General features: G+C 43.0%; 1 protein-coding gene across 3 annotated transcripts in view; it reads left to right on the forward strand.

Annotated features, from left to right (window-relative positions):
• Window positions 1–13,886, forward strand: part of dcc (DCC netrin 1 receptor) — a 330,071-nt gene that overhangs the window by 200,213 nt on the left and 115,972 nt on the right. For all 3 annotated transcript variants that reach the window (XM_086186581.1, XM_086186582.1, XM_086186583.1), the window contains exons 13-15: window positions 1,440–1,581; window positions 3,643–3,753; window positions 5,424–5,618. In XM_086186581.1, the coding sequence (XP_086042707.1) occupies window positions 1,440–1,581; window positions 3,643–3,753; window positions 5,424–5,618 (448 nt within the window). The remainder of the gene's footprint in view (window positions 1–1,439; window positions 1,582–3,642; window positions 3,754–5,423; window positions 5,619–13,886) is intronic.

Consider the following 13,886-nt stretch of genomic DNA (forward strand, 5'->3'; position numbering starts at 1 on the left):
TCATGAACAAGTTAACAGAACTGTTCTCTGGCAGGCCAGGTATCTTTCATATTAGTCGTAAATATACAATGTGTGCAAAAATGATCATTTTAAGGAATGTCTCAAACTAAAAGTCACTGTCAACACTTCCTTAATTATTGATGAGTGTCATCGAACTTGGACCTCAACAGATTCAAAGGTGCATGTCGTGCCTGAGCTGCTGGAGCTCAGGATCATCTGAGAGCAGCTGCTTCACTCCAGATCAGTCACCTGTGTGATGAATCATCACACAGGTGACTGATCTGGAGTCGCTGCTGTGTGCTGTGCCACCTGTGTAACAACATCTGTAGATGACCACATCTGTAGATGACCACATCTGTAGATGACCACAGCGGCTCCAGAGGGGAAATGGTATTTCCACTTGTTGTAAAGTCCACAGAGGCAAAACTTCAGACACAGCGACTGAATAGTTGTCATTATTTGTCCAATCATGCTGCCAGTCTGCACAGAGGCCCATATTACTGCATGAGTTCAGTTCCTCATACACCATTTATTGGATTGTATTTGACTGTCAGTCCAAAACTTCAGAGTAAGGGATCCAGTTACAGTATTCACTGCAGCAAAATACTTGTTTCACTCCCTAAAATATGTTGGCAGAAGCTCCTGATGAGGAGGCCTCACCTGCCCTGCTGGTGTCCTTTGGCTGCCTACAGACTCGCTGTGTCTTGACTTCAGCCGCTCTCAGATGTTCCTGTGGTCCTCGTTCCTGTGGCCGCTGGGAGCATCGGTCACTTACATCCATGTTGTACTCCTGCTTTGCATTGATGAGCTTTTGGTCCTTTTTCTCTGGAGGAGTTGAAAATACCCAAATCATGAGAATTCATCAAAGAGGAAGAAGGATGGATGAAACAGAGAAAGAGAAAGATCTTGATTTAATCCATTAATCTTCTCTTATTAATGTTCAGTTCACCTACAACACACACACACACACACACACACACACACACTCACTCAGGGTCATGCTGAGTATATTAGCAGGATGGTTAATGGCAGCTGCCTCATAGAGCATTGCACACTTGGGGCCCAGCAAACATCTGCTGTGTGTGTGTGTGTGTGTGTGTGTCAGTGGTGGGTTGTTAACATGCAAATAAAGCAATTAAAATTCATGCAACACACATCCAAACAAACACAGAAAAACACACACGCACTCAAAGATGCACAGAAAATGGATGTGGGCAAATACACACTCAAACACATGAAGGACGTGCAACCACAACCACACACAACCTTCATGAGTGAGGAACACACAGAAAAGACTGACACCATTCTGATGGTGGAAGACACACTCAACCATGATGCTGCACCCATGTGTCTTGGTCATACATGATGAGTAGATGCAGTTCAGTCTGATAATCTCCAATAATCTGTTCTTGTGTTGTGTTTGTCTCACTGTCTCTCAGAGCATCAAGGTGTCATGGCAGCCACCCCCGCATAGCGCACAGAATGGCATAATCAGTGCCTATAAAATCAAATACAGGAAGACCGGTCGCCGTGGAGACCAGGAAGCCATTGAACCCAACAACTTCTGGTACCTGTTCACAGGTGAGACATGGCAGGTTGCTTTATCTAGGGATCACTTAATTGAATCCAACACCAATGCCTCAGCGGCCCGGTGGAGCAGTGGTCCTCACTGTGTCCTCAGTGGTCCCCCCAGCAAGAAGGTTGTGGGTGGAGCCCCGGCTGCAGCACGGGGTCTTTCTGGGTGAGTCTCCATGTTCTCCCTGTTCCTGCTGGGTTCTCTCTGGTACTCCAGCTTCCTCCACAGTCCAAAGACATCAAGAGGGACCAGGTTAATCCAGACTCTAAATTGACCGTAGGCGTGGCTGGGAGAGCCAATGGTTGTCTGTGATAGGCAGCTCTCCAATCCCCACCCCCCATGACCCTTAACAGGATAAGAGGTAGAAAATGTAAGGTTTCAATGTTCTAGTGACTGTTCAGTCGTTCCAGTCCAATTTGGCTCCATGGCCCAGAAGACAGCAGGAGCAGCCATTTAACACACACTGTTGTCTGCATGGATACATACGTGTGTCCATGTCCCACTGCCAAGGAGATTCTTCATTATTGTTCATGTGCATGAGTGTGTGTGTGAGTGTATGTGTGTGTGTGTATGTGTATGTGTGTGTGTTTGCATGTGTATGTGTGTGTGTGTTTGCATGTGTATGTATGTGTGTGTGTTTGCACGTGTATGTATGTGTGTATGTGTGTGTGTTTGCATGTGTATGTATGTGTGTGTGTTTGCATGTGTATGTATGTGTGTGTGTTTGCATGTGGATGTGTGTGTGTGTGTGTGTTTGCATGTGGATGTGTATGTGTGTATGTGTGTGTGTTTGCATGTGTATGTATGTGTGTGTGTTTGCATGTGTATGTATGTGTGTGTGTTTGCATGTGGATGTGTGTGTGTGTGTGTGTGTGTGTGTGTGTGTGTGTGTGTGTGTGTGTGTGTGTGTGTGCATTCATACTGCCACAAGCTATTATTTCAATTTGAGCTTTGCAGGATTTGAATGAAACTGATCTTGCTTTTCATTATTTTGCACTGATGGCTATCTTCATCTGACTGTCTGTGCAGGAATTCATTTTCATTTCCCAGTGGCAGGCACGCACACGTGTGTGTGTGTGTGTGTGTGTGTGTGTGTGTGTGTGTGTTTGTGTTTCTAGCTGTCAGCAGTAATCACTCCTGCTCACTCTCTAAGACTTTACAAAAGGCAGCTCCACTCAGGAGATGAAAAGAACAAGATGAAGCCTTTATTGACACACATTTTACCCTTCAATTTATTCCATGCCGTGATGTCAGGAGTGACAAAGGTGATAGTTTCTCATGTCAAAAACTAAAATTAAATGGGCTTAAATTCTTTATATTTGGTCTTTTAAGAAGACCTGCTGCTATGTTTGCTGCATTGACTTTAAAAAAGTTTCGGATGGAATAAACAGCATCAAAATGATTAAAGCCTTTTTAGAGCTTCACTGGAGTTTAAGAGCAAAGTTTACCCTGAGGTTTGGTTAGAAGAACCCTCATATATATCATATATATCATATATATATATATATATATATATATATATATATATATATATATATATATATACACATACATATATATTTGCCTCGGCTGAAGTCCATTCACCTCTAATCACCGACACCTGGTGCTGCATTATCCTTGCTGTAAATCTCCAACAGACGAAGCTTAAATTGTTCTGACGTTCCTCTGGGGAAGTGCAGATCGTAAACGATTCATTTCATAACTAACTACAACAGAATTGATGGACACATCAAAGGACACTCTCAACTCTTTTTTGAAGCCTGATTAGTGAGGAGGGACCAGTTCTACCCATGACCAACATATCGTGCTCACTGCCCCAGCACTCAAGGTCTTTGCGCTCATGAACATTGAGCTGACTGCTAAATGGAAATGCTCAAATCTGACTTAATAAAATTACATATTCCTGGAAACAGAAGTCTGTTTCCCTGCCTCTGGACCATTATTACAGCTGTTGCTATAGTAACCACTGAACTATTTGAAGACTTCATTTGCAAAAAGAGATAAGAACCAACAGGATAAGTAATTGATCTCTCTGTCTTTCCCTCCCTCTGCCCCCCTCTATGCAGGTCTGGAGAAAGGCAGTCAGTACAGTTTTCAGGTCGCAGCGATGACAGCCAATGGGACGGGTCCAGCCAGCGACTGGTACACCGCTGAGACGCCAGAGAACGATCTGGATGGTGAGACAACAACGAGAGAGAGCGAGAGACAGTGTGTGTGTGTGTGTGTGTGTGTGTGTGTGTGTGTGTGTGTGTGTGTGTGTGTGTGTGTGCGTGTGTGTGTGTGTGAGTGTGTGAACAATGATTTGTACAACAGCATGTTAATACCTCCACTATCCCAACACTCATAAATATTTAACCAGTTAAGGCCTGAGATGGATGAATGGAAGGGAGATTTATATCTGGGGGAGAAGAGGGGGTTGAGGTGGAAGGAGGTGAGGAGGATGTGGTTGATTGGAGGAGGAGGTGGAAAAACAGGAAAAGAATGGAGATGGAGAAAAGACAGGATCCAGTTGAACAGCGAAGGAATTAATTGGAGAAATTAAAACCAAATAAATCATCATAAACGATATAAATTAAGTACTGAAAATACAATGTCTTTTAAACCTTAAACCAACGTTCTTGTGCTCCAAATGTAATTCAGGAGCAGTCTGTATTCATGGCTGCTGTCCAGACGCTCGCAGCAGTCAGCAGTCTGCAGTCTCTACATGATTTTGTGTTTTAGATGCACTCTTTCCCAGTGTCGTTCGGAAGGTTGTTGCAGTGGGGTTTGTCGAGACAGAGTTCACTTAAGGAACACGTTGAACCTGTGGTGAATTGTTTAAAATTTATTTTGAAAGTAATTTCAAATTCAAGGATTGATTAAAAAAAATGAAAGCAGAACCAAAATCTGCTTTGTAAAGTTGTCTGACTCAAATCAACCAGAAGCAAGAGAAGAACTTTGAACCATCAACGTTCAGATTCTGGTCTTGGAATGACAGGTAATTTGACAGTTACTCATCTGCATATTCAAACATAGAATTTCAGGTATCTCGTCATACAATAATAATTGTCTCAATTTATTCAGTTTCATTGTGATATCAATCAAAAATGTTAACTATTCACCTGTTGTGTTTCACATCCATTTTAGTTTGATGCTATGAACAGGAATGCTTTCTCTCCATTTTTATAAATGTTGCTGAAGGCCCACTGTTCCTCTCACTTACTGTCCATATCCTCGTTCTCTGAATGGGAAAGCACCAGTAAAATCCCACAGGCCAGCAGGTCTGACCTGCAGGAGGACTGCTGAGGCTGGTCAACGAATGATGGGGTTTACTTTGTTTCACTCTGGTTAAAAGAAGAATTACCATGAACAAAGAAAGCAAAGAAAACAGGGAGAAGAGAAACAAAGCTTTGTATTTGGCTTACATTTCTCATAGAATAATGAGACACGGTGACCTCAGGCCGAAGACCAGAACAGGAAACTGCTGAGATTTTTTAAAAAAGAACCTGTCTATGCTAAATGTGTTTCCACACTGGGAGAGGGGGAGACACAAATCTCATTTCAATGGATTATCACTCAATAAAGTGATAGAAAGTGTTGCTCCTCGAAGACCCTGAGAAGGCTAATTCAGTTTAATGTAATCTGATGCTGAGGTATAACACAAAGTGGCAGGGCTTATTAGCGTTTAATAGACAGCTAACAGGGTTAGCATCTGTTAGTCACAGCTGTACTAAGCTACCACAGCTGGTAGCGGTTTTAGATTTAAATCTGTTGTTTGTGGAGGTCAAAGAGTTGCTGAGGAAAACTGCATTCTGTTCTTCTTCTTCTTTGGTATGTAAGAGTTCATTGTTTGCACTTTTTTTTTCAGAGAGTCAGGTACCTGACCAGCCCAGCTCTCTGCATGTCAGGCCACTTCCCAACAGCATCATCATGTCCTGGACTCCACCACTCAGCCCCAACATCCTGGTGAGAGGTTACATCATCGGCTATGGCGTGGGGAGTCCCTATGCAGAGACGGTCCGAGTGGACAGCAAGCAGAGATATTACTCCATTGAAAACCTGGGTGAGCTGTACATTTACCTTTACATAGACATACACATTTACATACACATTTACATTTAAATACACATATATATTTACATGTACATTTACCTTTACATAGACATACACATTTACATAACATTTACATTTAAATACACACATATATTTACATAACATTTACATTTAAATACACACATACATTTACATATACATTTACATTTAAATACACACATATATTTACATATACATTTACATTTAAATACACACATATATTTACATATACATTTACATTTAAATACACACATATATTTACATATACATTTATATTTAAATACACACATATATTTACATACACATTTACATTTTTGATTTGTCACACATTAACCCTTAGGAACCCATTCAGGCAAAGTGCATGACTTTAGACACGCATTCTTTGCAATGGTTCACACGTTCAACGTATCTCACCGGCTCCTGGGTCATCATGTCTTCCTCTATGACAAACGACGTCCGGTTCGGATCACTGCAAATCCAGTAGAAGCCTGACATTGTGTCCTTTCCTGAATGATAGGAAAGTTTTGCTTCTCAAAAGCTTCTCCAAACTTTCTCCAAGTAAACAAATGATCCCAGACGCACGCATTTAGCAGACGGAGGCTACTGTAAATGTACACGTGCAGATCGCTTCAGGTTCAGGTCAGGTCACGACAGTGTCGGACACGGAAAAAACACGCTTGGCAGGGCAGTGTTCAATGTCAGGAAAACAAATACCGCCAAAGAAATAAACTGCAGCTGAAGTGGCTCAACTCATCTATGAGGACGCCACCGCAGACTCTGGTCCCAGTGACCTGGATAACGGCTCAGGCTTTGAGAGGGGAGTTTCTGATGAGGACATGTTTTTTTCATGGAATGGATCCAGCTGAAGATGATCCAAGTTGTTACGTTGATATGATAACCAAAGGGACACCATAGGGGTCTGGAAAATCCCTTTTGATGCATGTAGTACTGTATATAGTTGTGTGTTCCTGTAAAGAGATGTGTCCTTGTATGTTTTTATTTGTGCATGCTCCTTTGAAAATGAATCATATTTTTCATGATAAGCAGAACACGTGTTTATTTCAGTAAAATGGCTTTTGTCCTCACCATGCACACCCCACATGTTTTTGCAGATTGTGAAGTCATAGAACGTCCCACCATCCTGGTGCTGACACTGTCCGATTCCAGGGAAACTCCCCTAACTCAACATGCAAAGATATGTGAGCTGGAAACCTTCTATGATGAGAAACATGGAGAAAATCCCCCCAAATTGTAATACAAACCTTTTTTTAATAAAATATATGTAAGTGGTAGCAAGTGAACTGAAGGCCTATCTGGATAAGATAGACAGGATGTAGCATGAAGAGATTGACCTTACAATGATCAGGGTAAGAGCTCAAAGGTAAAGGATGTCAAATTACCCCAAATCAGCTTGAGTCCCTCGAGGTTCAATCTTTTACAGCCTACTTCTCCACCCACAGGACAGAAATATACGTCATTCATTTTACTGTCTTCTTCATTTTTTTTTTAATATAAGAATGACTCAACCTGAAAATAATCCAGGCACAATACACAGCAGAGAACACAACTGAAACCTTAAAAATCTAGTCCCACTATTGGATTCCAGCAGTGTCATACTTCAGTAAATCTTTGTCCGTATGCAGTCATTGCTTCTTATAAAAGTGTTGGAAAGTATTTCTGATAAAAGAACTCAGCAACATTTTTGACAAATAAGTGCTGTCCTCCCCATAGCCAGAATGACTATAAAACGACTGTACTCTGTGTGTGCCGGCGAGACCCACACACACTGGGCTGACCGCTGGTTCACTTAGCAAGCACATGCATGGTGGTGAGGGGGCTGTGTATCAAACCACCATCTAGCACACTTCCAAAACCTGCGTATTCTTGTTCCAATAACAAAGATCTGAATTAGGGTCTTGGTTTGTTCAGAAATAATCCTCATTCTGTCTGACGAAAGCAGGAATGACTTGAACTAGCAAGTTGTAGATTGTTGCAGCAATATATCTGGTTCTAAAATTGAAGTGTAAAAGATTTTATAATGATGGTACACAGCCCTAATTGTATTTATGGTCAAGAAAATTACGGTGGGCTGTCCTTTCTCTGGGGCTGAGGTTGCCGAGGTGGTTCCTCCCGAGTTCCCCAGGGACCTGGATGCTTTGGGGCTGTTTTGGTTGATACAACTCTGCAGCATCGCGTGGACATCAGGGGTGGTACCTCTGGATTGGCAGACTAGGGTGGTGGTCTCCTTTTTTAAGAAGGGGGACCAGAGGGTATGTTCCAGCTATCATGAGATCACACTCTTCAGCCTTCCTGGTAAGGTCTGTTCGAGCGTTTTTGAGAGGAGAGTGTGTGTCGGATAGTCGAACCTCGGATCCAGGAGGAGCTGTGTGGTTTTTGACCTGGTCAAGGAAATGTGAACCAGCAGGATCCTTGAGGGGGCATGGGAGTTTGCCCAACCAGTCTACATGTGATTTGTGGACTTGGAGAGGGCATTCAACACTGTCCCTTAGAGAATCCTGTGGGGGGTGCTCTGGGAGTATGTGGTATTGGACCACCTGATTCAAGTGGTTCGTTCCCTGTAGGACCTGTCAGAGCTTGGTCTGCATTCCTGGCAGTAAGTTGGACTCATTTCCAGCGAGGGCTTGACTCTGCCAGGGCTGCCCTTTGTCACTGATTCTGTTCATAACTTTTATGGACTGAATTTCTTGGCACAGCCAGGGTGCTGAAGGGATTCGGTTTGGTGGCTGCAGGATCAGGTCTCTGCTTTTTTGGATGTGGTCCTGCTGGCTTCATCTGGCTCTGCTCTTCAGATCAGTTTGCAGCTGAGTGTAAAACAGCTGGGATGAGAATCAGCACCTGCAATTCTGAGTCCATGGTTCTCACCTGGAGTGAGTGCCATCTCTGGGTCAGGGATGAGACCCTGCCCCAAGTGGAGGAGTTCATGTACCTCGGGGTCTTGTTCATTAGTGAGGGAAAGATGGTTCATGAGATCGACAGGCGGATTGGTGTGACATCTACAGTGATGGGGACTCTGCATCGGTCTGTCGTGGTGAAGAGGGAATGGAGCCGAAAGGCAAAGCTCTCAATTTAGCGGTCAATCTACGTTGCTACCCTCACCTTTGGTCATGAACTCTGGGTAATGACCCAAAGGACGAGATCGTGGGTACCTGACCTGGCCTTTGGGAAGCCCCAGGACACGCTGGAGAGACCTTGGCTCTCAGCTGGCCTGGGAACGCCTCAGGATCCCCGTGAAGAGCTCGACGAAGTCTGGGTCTCTCTGCTTAGGCTGTGAACCGACCCCGGATAAGCAGAAGAAAATGGATGGAGGATGGTAAAGGCAATTATGGATAAAACTGTATTTGATGACTTGTGACGGTGCTATGCTACACAGCCCATCCACTAGCATCCATTAGGTTTTCATGTAAAAATAAATTAGAATACTAATAGGCGGGAGAGACTGAGACTCATTTGAAATGCATCTTGACACATATACAACATGATATTACTACTACTACTACGACTATTACTCTTAGATATGATATCATGCAAGACAATAGTGTGAATCTTTACACTTTGATTCCATTGATGATATATTCAAGGCAGAAATCTTGACTTAAAATACAGAGAGACAGAGAGGCAACAACTTATCAGGAATCTAATTTGCAAATGAAATATGAGAAGCAGTCAATTTGAAAACTCGAGCTCACAGATGTTCTTTTCTGAGTTTAGTGAATATGATCATGCAGAGGAAAAAGGTTGCTTTTATTGTGCAAAAAAATATATGGCACAAGACAAGGGTGACTTCACAAGACAATCTACACCAACGGAGACAAAACGCTGAGCAGAATGACTAAAGAACGCTGTGTAATTCTACAGTAATGGATCAGAGTCAGGCGGAGGAGCGCTGACATCAGAAAAGGTCATTATAGTCATAATATTGACTGGCAGAATATCAGTTATTATAACGATAAATATACAATGAAGTGGAAAAAGACATAAAGTAGATAAATCATCAGATGAAATTTTTAGAAAGAAAAAAGGAGAGAGGGAAGAGTTTAATATGATGCGTATCCCCATATATTCTCTGAAGGACAAAAATGTCATTATCACAAATAAATGAAACATAAATGCAATAATAAATAGATTAATACAAAATAAATATATGTTGGTATTAATAAAGGCTGTTTCTCTTTTATTTTTGTATTGCATGCATTTTGAATACATATTTTTGCATTTCTGCCTTCCATTAATTAATTAATTTATTTACACCTTTATCTATTCCCACGTATATTTAGGAACTATATATACTATATTTAGGTACTTCGGGCTCAGGCCCTATTATGTTTGCTCCTTATTCCTGTATTTCTTCATTTCCACATCTATTCATTTCTGCACACTAATAATGTGAATAATACTAAATGTTAATAGGGGAGGTGGTCCTCCTCCAGTGTAAATCAGACAGAAGCAAACGATTTCTAAATCCGTGATCACATGTAAGTGGCACAATCATGCTAGCAAAACCTATGTGTGTGACATTCATCACTCCATTGAATGGCTGCAGCGGGAAGCCCCAGGCAGACCTGCTCATGGCTGTGGGATGTAGGAATGCTGCAGGGGCAGCCACACCTCCACCCCATGGGCTCCACCTTGCCCCCCTGGGAGGTTGAGCATCTCAGTGTGCACAGAGCAGATGTAGCAAGACAGGACGTCCCAAAGGAACCTCGCTGTGAACCCAGAACAAGAAGATGCTGCCACACTGATGTAACCAATCTGGTCTTAGGTTAACATTAGTTCCATCTACCTTATTAAAATAGAAAAAAACAAAGATAAATTAATGTAGTAATTGACGAATAAATAAATAAATAAATATCTAAATGTATGAATACAGAAGAAAATACAGGAATATATGTGGAAATAAACTGATACATCTGGAGATAAATGTAGACACAAATATATAAAATGCATAAATACAAAAATGAATAGATGTAGAAATAGCCTTTATTATTACTGTACTTATGTCATTTGTTTGTCCTTCATAATATACACGAGGGAAGTTGATGCTAAAATTTCTTCTTGCAGCTGAAAGTGAAATCGTGTCTCAGGACGTGGGTCGGGAGATTTGGGGCTATTTTGCCAAGTCTTGTTCTTGTCTTTCAAAACACAAAATGCAACCCACATTTGTGCTTTATTATGCTTTGGCAGTGTGACATCAATTTCTTCACTGTCTGTCAACATGTTTGAGGAGATGGAGAGGAGAGACATCAGTGAGTGGGGAGCGCTTTTTTAGTTCGACTGCGCGAGTGGCAGCAGGGGGTGTCATGTCACTCAAAGGGAAAGGAGGAGGGGGGGAGGAAGAAACAGCACAATGATAACGTAACACATTCACTGATGCCAAAACTGAAATTTAAGTGGGTCATATTATGATGTATTGTCACTCTACATTCCACTAAGATTTGTGATTCTGAATTGATGCATTTTATCAGCTGATTTTAATGCATCAGTGAGTCTTTACCCCAAGATGACCAGGTCAGGGCAGCTGGTGGTACGGAAGCAAACTGCTGTCATGCTGGACATCTGTTCATAAATTCAGCTGGTATCCATCCATCCATCGTCGTCTTCCGCTTATTCCTATACATTAAGGGTCGCGGAGGGGCTGGAGCCTATCCCAGCATCAACGGGCGAGAGGCGGGGTTCACCCCGGACAGGTCACCAGTCCATCACAGGGCCAACATAGAGAGACGAACAACCATTCACACTCACATTCATACCTACGGTCAATTTAGAGAATCAATCAGCCTCGTCCCCAAATTGATGTCTTTGGATGGTGGGAGGAAGCTGGAGTACCAGAGAGAACCCAGCAGGAACAGGGAGAACATGCAAACTCTACACAGAAAGATCCTGTGCCCGAGCCGGGAGTCGAACCTGTAACCTTCTTGCTGTGAGGCCACAGTGCTGACCACTGCACCACCATGCAGCCTTCAGATGGTATCAAGAACTCCAAATCGAGATGCATTTTAAAAACAAAGACTGCCTCTCTCCAGTTGTCAGAGAGTTGACGAGGGGCTCCAATCCAATCGAGCTGTAATCAGAGCTGACTGAGCGAGTCCCTCCCTCATTTTCACATCACTCATACATTTGTGCAGTTTTTACACATAAAATCAGGATTTTTGTCTCAGGGCAGTAGACTGCAGAACGATGGGATACTCAGGAAGCTGTGTAGTTTCTAGTTCGAGTGCAGACCAATGACCTGAGGTGTTGAAGACATAGTTACAGTTGGTGGCCAATATTGCAGTGACATCACAAATGCAATAAAGTTCATGAAAAGAAGTGACAGCACAGAGGACCGGCTGATTGTTGGGCACAATTGCTGACACCGATTTTAGAGTCCAGTCATCAGTTCTTGAGTATAAATCAGTCCCAAGTCCCCAGTGTTCTCGGCAGAACCTGAGCCCAAGTCAACAAAAAAGATTCCATGTTGAGACATGTCAACACTGAGTTCAAGTCTAAGTCTGACTCACAATTTCTCGAGTCTGAGTCCAAGTCTAAGTCACCCAGGAGATGCTGAGTTGCCTCGTTTCCTGGGTTTGAGTCCAAATCTCAAGTCATCAAAGTTGAGTCCAATTCTGAGATTTCCCCAGGTGCTTCTCTCAGGCAAACAAAAAAGTAGCCTTCATGATGTCACAAACCTGGAGCTGAATGAATAAATGAATGACGACTGGCCAGCAGTCAGATGTTTAAGAGGACTACAACTTCTTAGGAATCAAAGAATCTCAAATGCCATTTAACGATTGCTGTTTTTCACAAATGATGTGCAAGCTTCTTGATAGCAGCTGATCTGTGACAACTGCCTCTTAAAGCCCAGTCACACAAGGACATGAGGACAAACAGCGTTTAATGATTCAAGTTTAATTATGCTCTTATACTCTCGATCAGCACTTTTTGTTTTCTGTTTTATTATTCATCATGTGCTGATGAATAATCCACCAAAAAGACTATCAGCTCATTCATTCATTAACTGAATGAACTCAGGCTGCACGGTGGAGCAGTGGTCCTCACTGTGGCCCCCCAGCAAGAAGGTTGTGGGTGCAGCAGTGGTCCTCACTGTGGCCCCCCAGCAAGAAGGTTGTGGGTGGAGTAGTGGTCCTCACTGTGGCCCCCCAGCAAGAAGGTTGTGGGTGGAGCAGTGGTCCTCCCTGTGGCCCCCCAGCAAGAAGGTTGTGGGTGGAGCCCCGGCTGCAGCACGGGGTCTTTCTGGGTGAGTCTCCATGTTCTCCCTGTTCCTGCTGGGTTCTCTCTGGTACTCCAGCTTCCTCCACAGTCCAAAGACATCAAGAGGGACCAGGTTAATCCAGACTCTAAATTGACCGTAGGCGTGGCTGGGAGAGCCAATGGTTGTCTGTCTCTATGTGTTGGCCCTGCCATGGACTGGTGACCCGTCCAGGGGGAAGGGTGCTGGGAGAGGCTCCACCCCCCTGCAACCCTTAATGTAGGAATAAGCGGAAGACAATGGATGGATGAATGAACTCAAAGGACTCTCTTTTGTTGGTTGGACTGCTGTTGGGCGGAGTCTGTCCCAACTGACATTGGGTGAGATGCGGGGTTCACCCTGGATGATCCAGATTTGATGAAACATTTGAAAATGACACTGACAGCCAAACGAGGAGAGCAAGAGAAAGAGGTGCACATAGCTGGGCTGTGCTTGCAGCTTAGAAAACATGTATTCTCAGCTGATGACTACTGATTAACCCTTCATAAATTAATGGACTCATCTCACTGATGAGACAGAGGGGTAATGGAAACAGGTTCAAGGTTCTAAAGTAATCAAATAGTCAGCAGATGGGTATTTACAGGTGCCTCTGGGTTTTTGGAAGTCTCAAAAGCCCTAAATCTAGGGACGTGGATACGTAGCCAACGCTGGGAAACTAAAATTGGCATTTTAATGTTATTTTTGGTTCTAGAATATTAACTGCAGCATTCTGAGGTATCAAAAGTCAGTGCCTAAAAACTGTTTCCAGTGTGCCATGGAAATAATGGTGTGTGAAAAGTGTTACACATTTGATGACAGTTCAAACTGTGTCTGTCTGTGTAGAGCAGACGTATCCACATTCAGAGCCAGGAAGGATCACTCCCAGATTCAGATTCAGTTCACTTTATTGTCTATGTAACAAGTACAAGGAAAAGGTGAGGCTTTCCAGTGCAGAGAAAATATATGAATATACAAACAATATAAGAGCTATAT

This window comes from Aulostomus chinensis, chromosome 19 (assembly GCF_037954235.1).
Source record: "Aulostomus chinensis isolate RoL2024-O1b breed Wild chromosome 19, RoL_Achi_v1.0, whole genome shotgun sequence".
Lineage (NCBI taxonomy): Eukaryota > Metazoa > Chordata > Actinopteri > Syngnathiformes > Aulostomidae > Aulostomus > Aulostomus chinensis.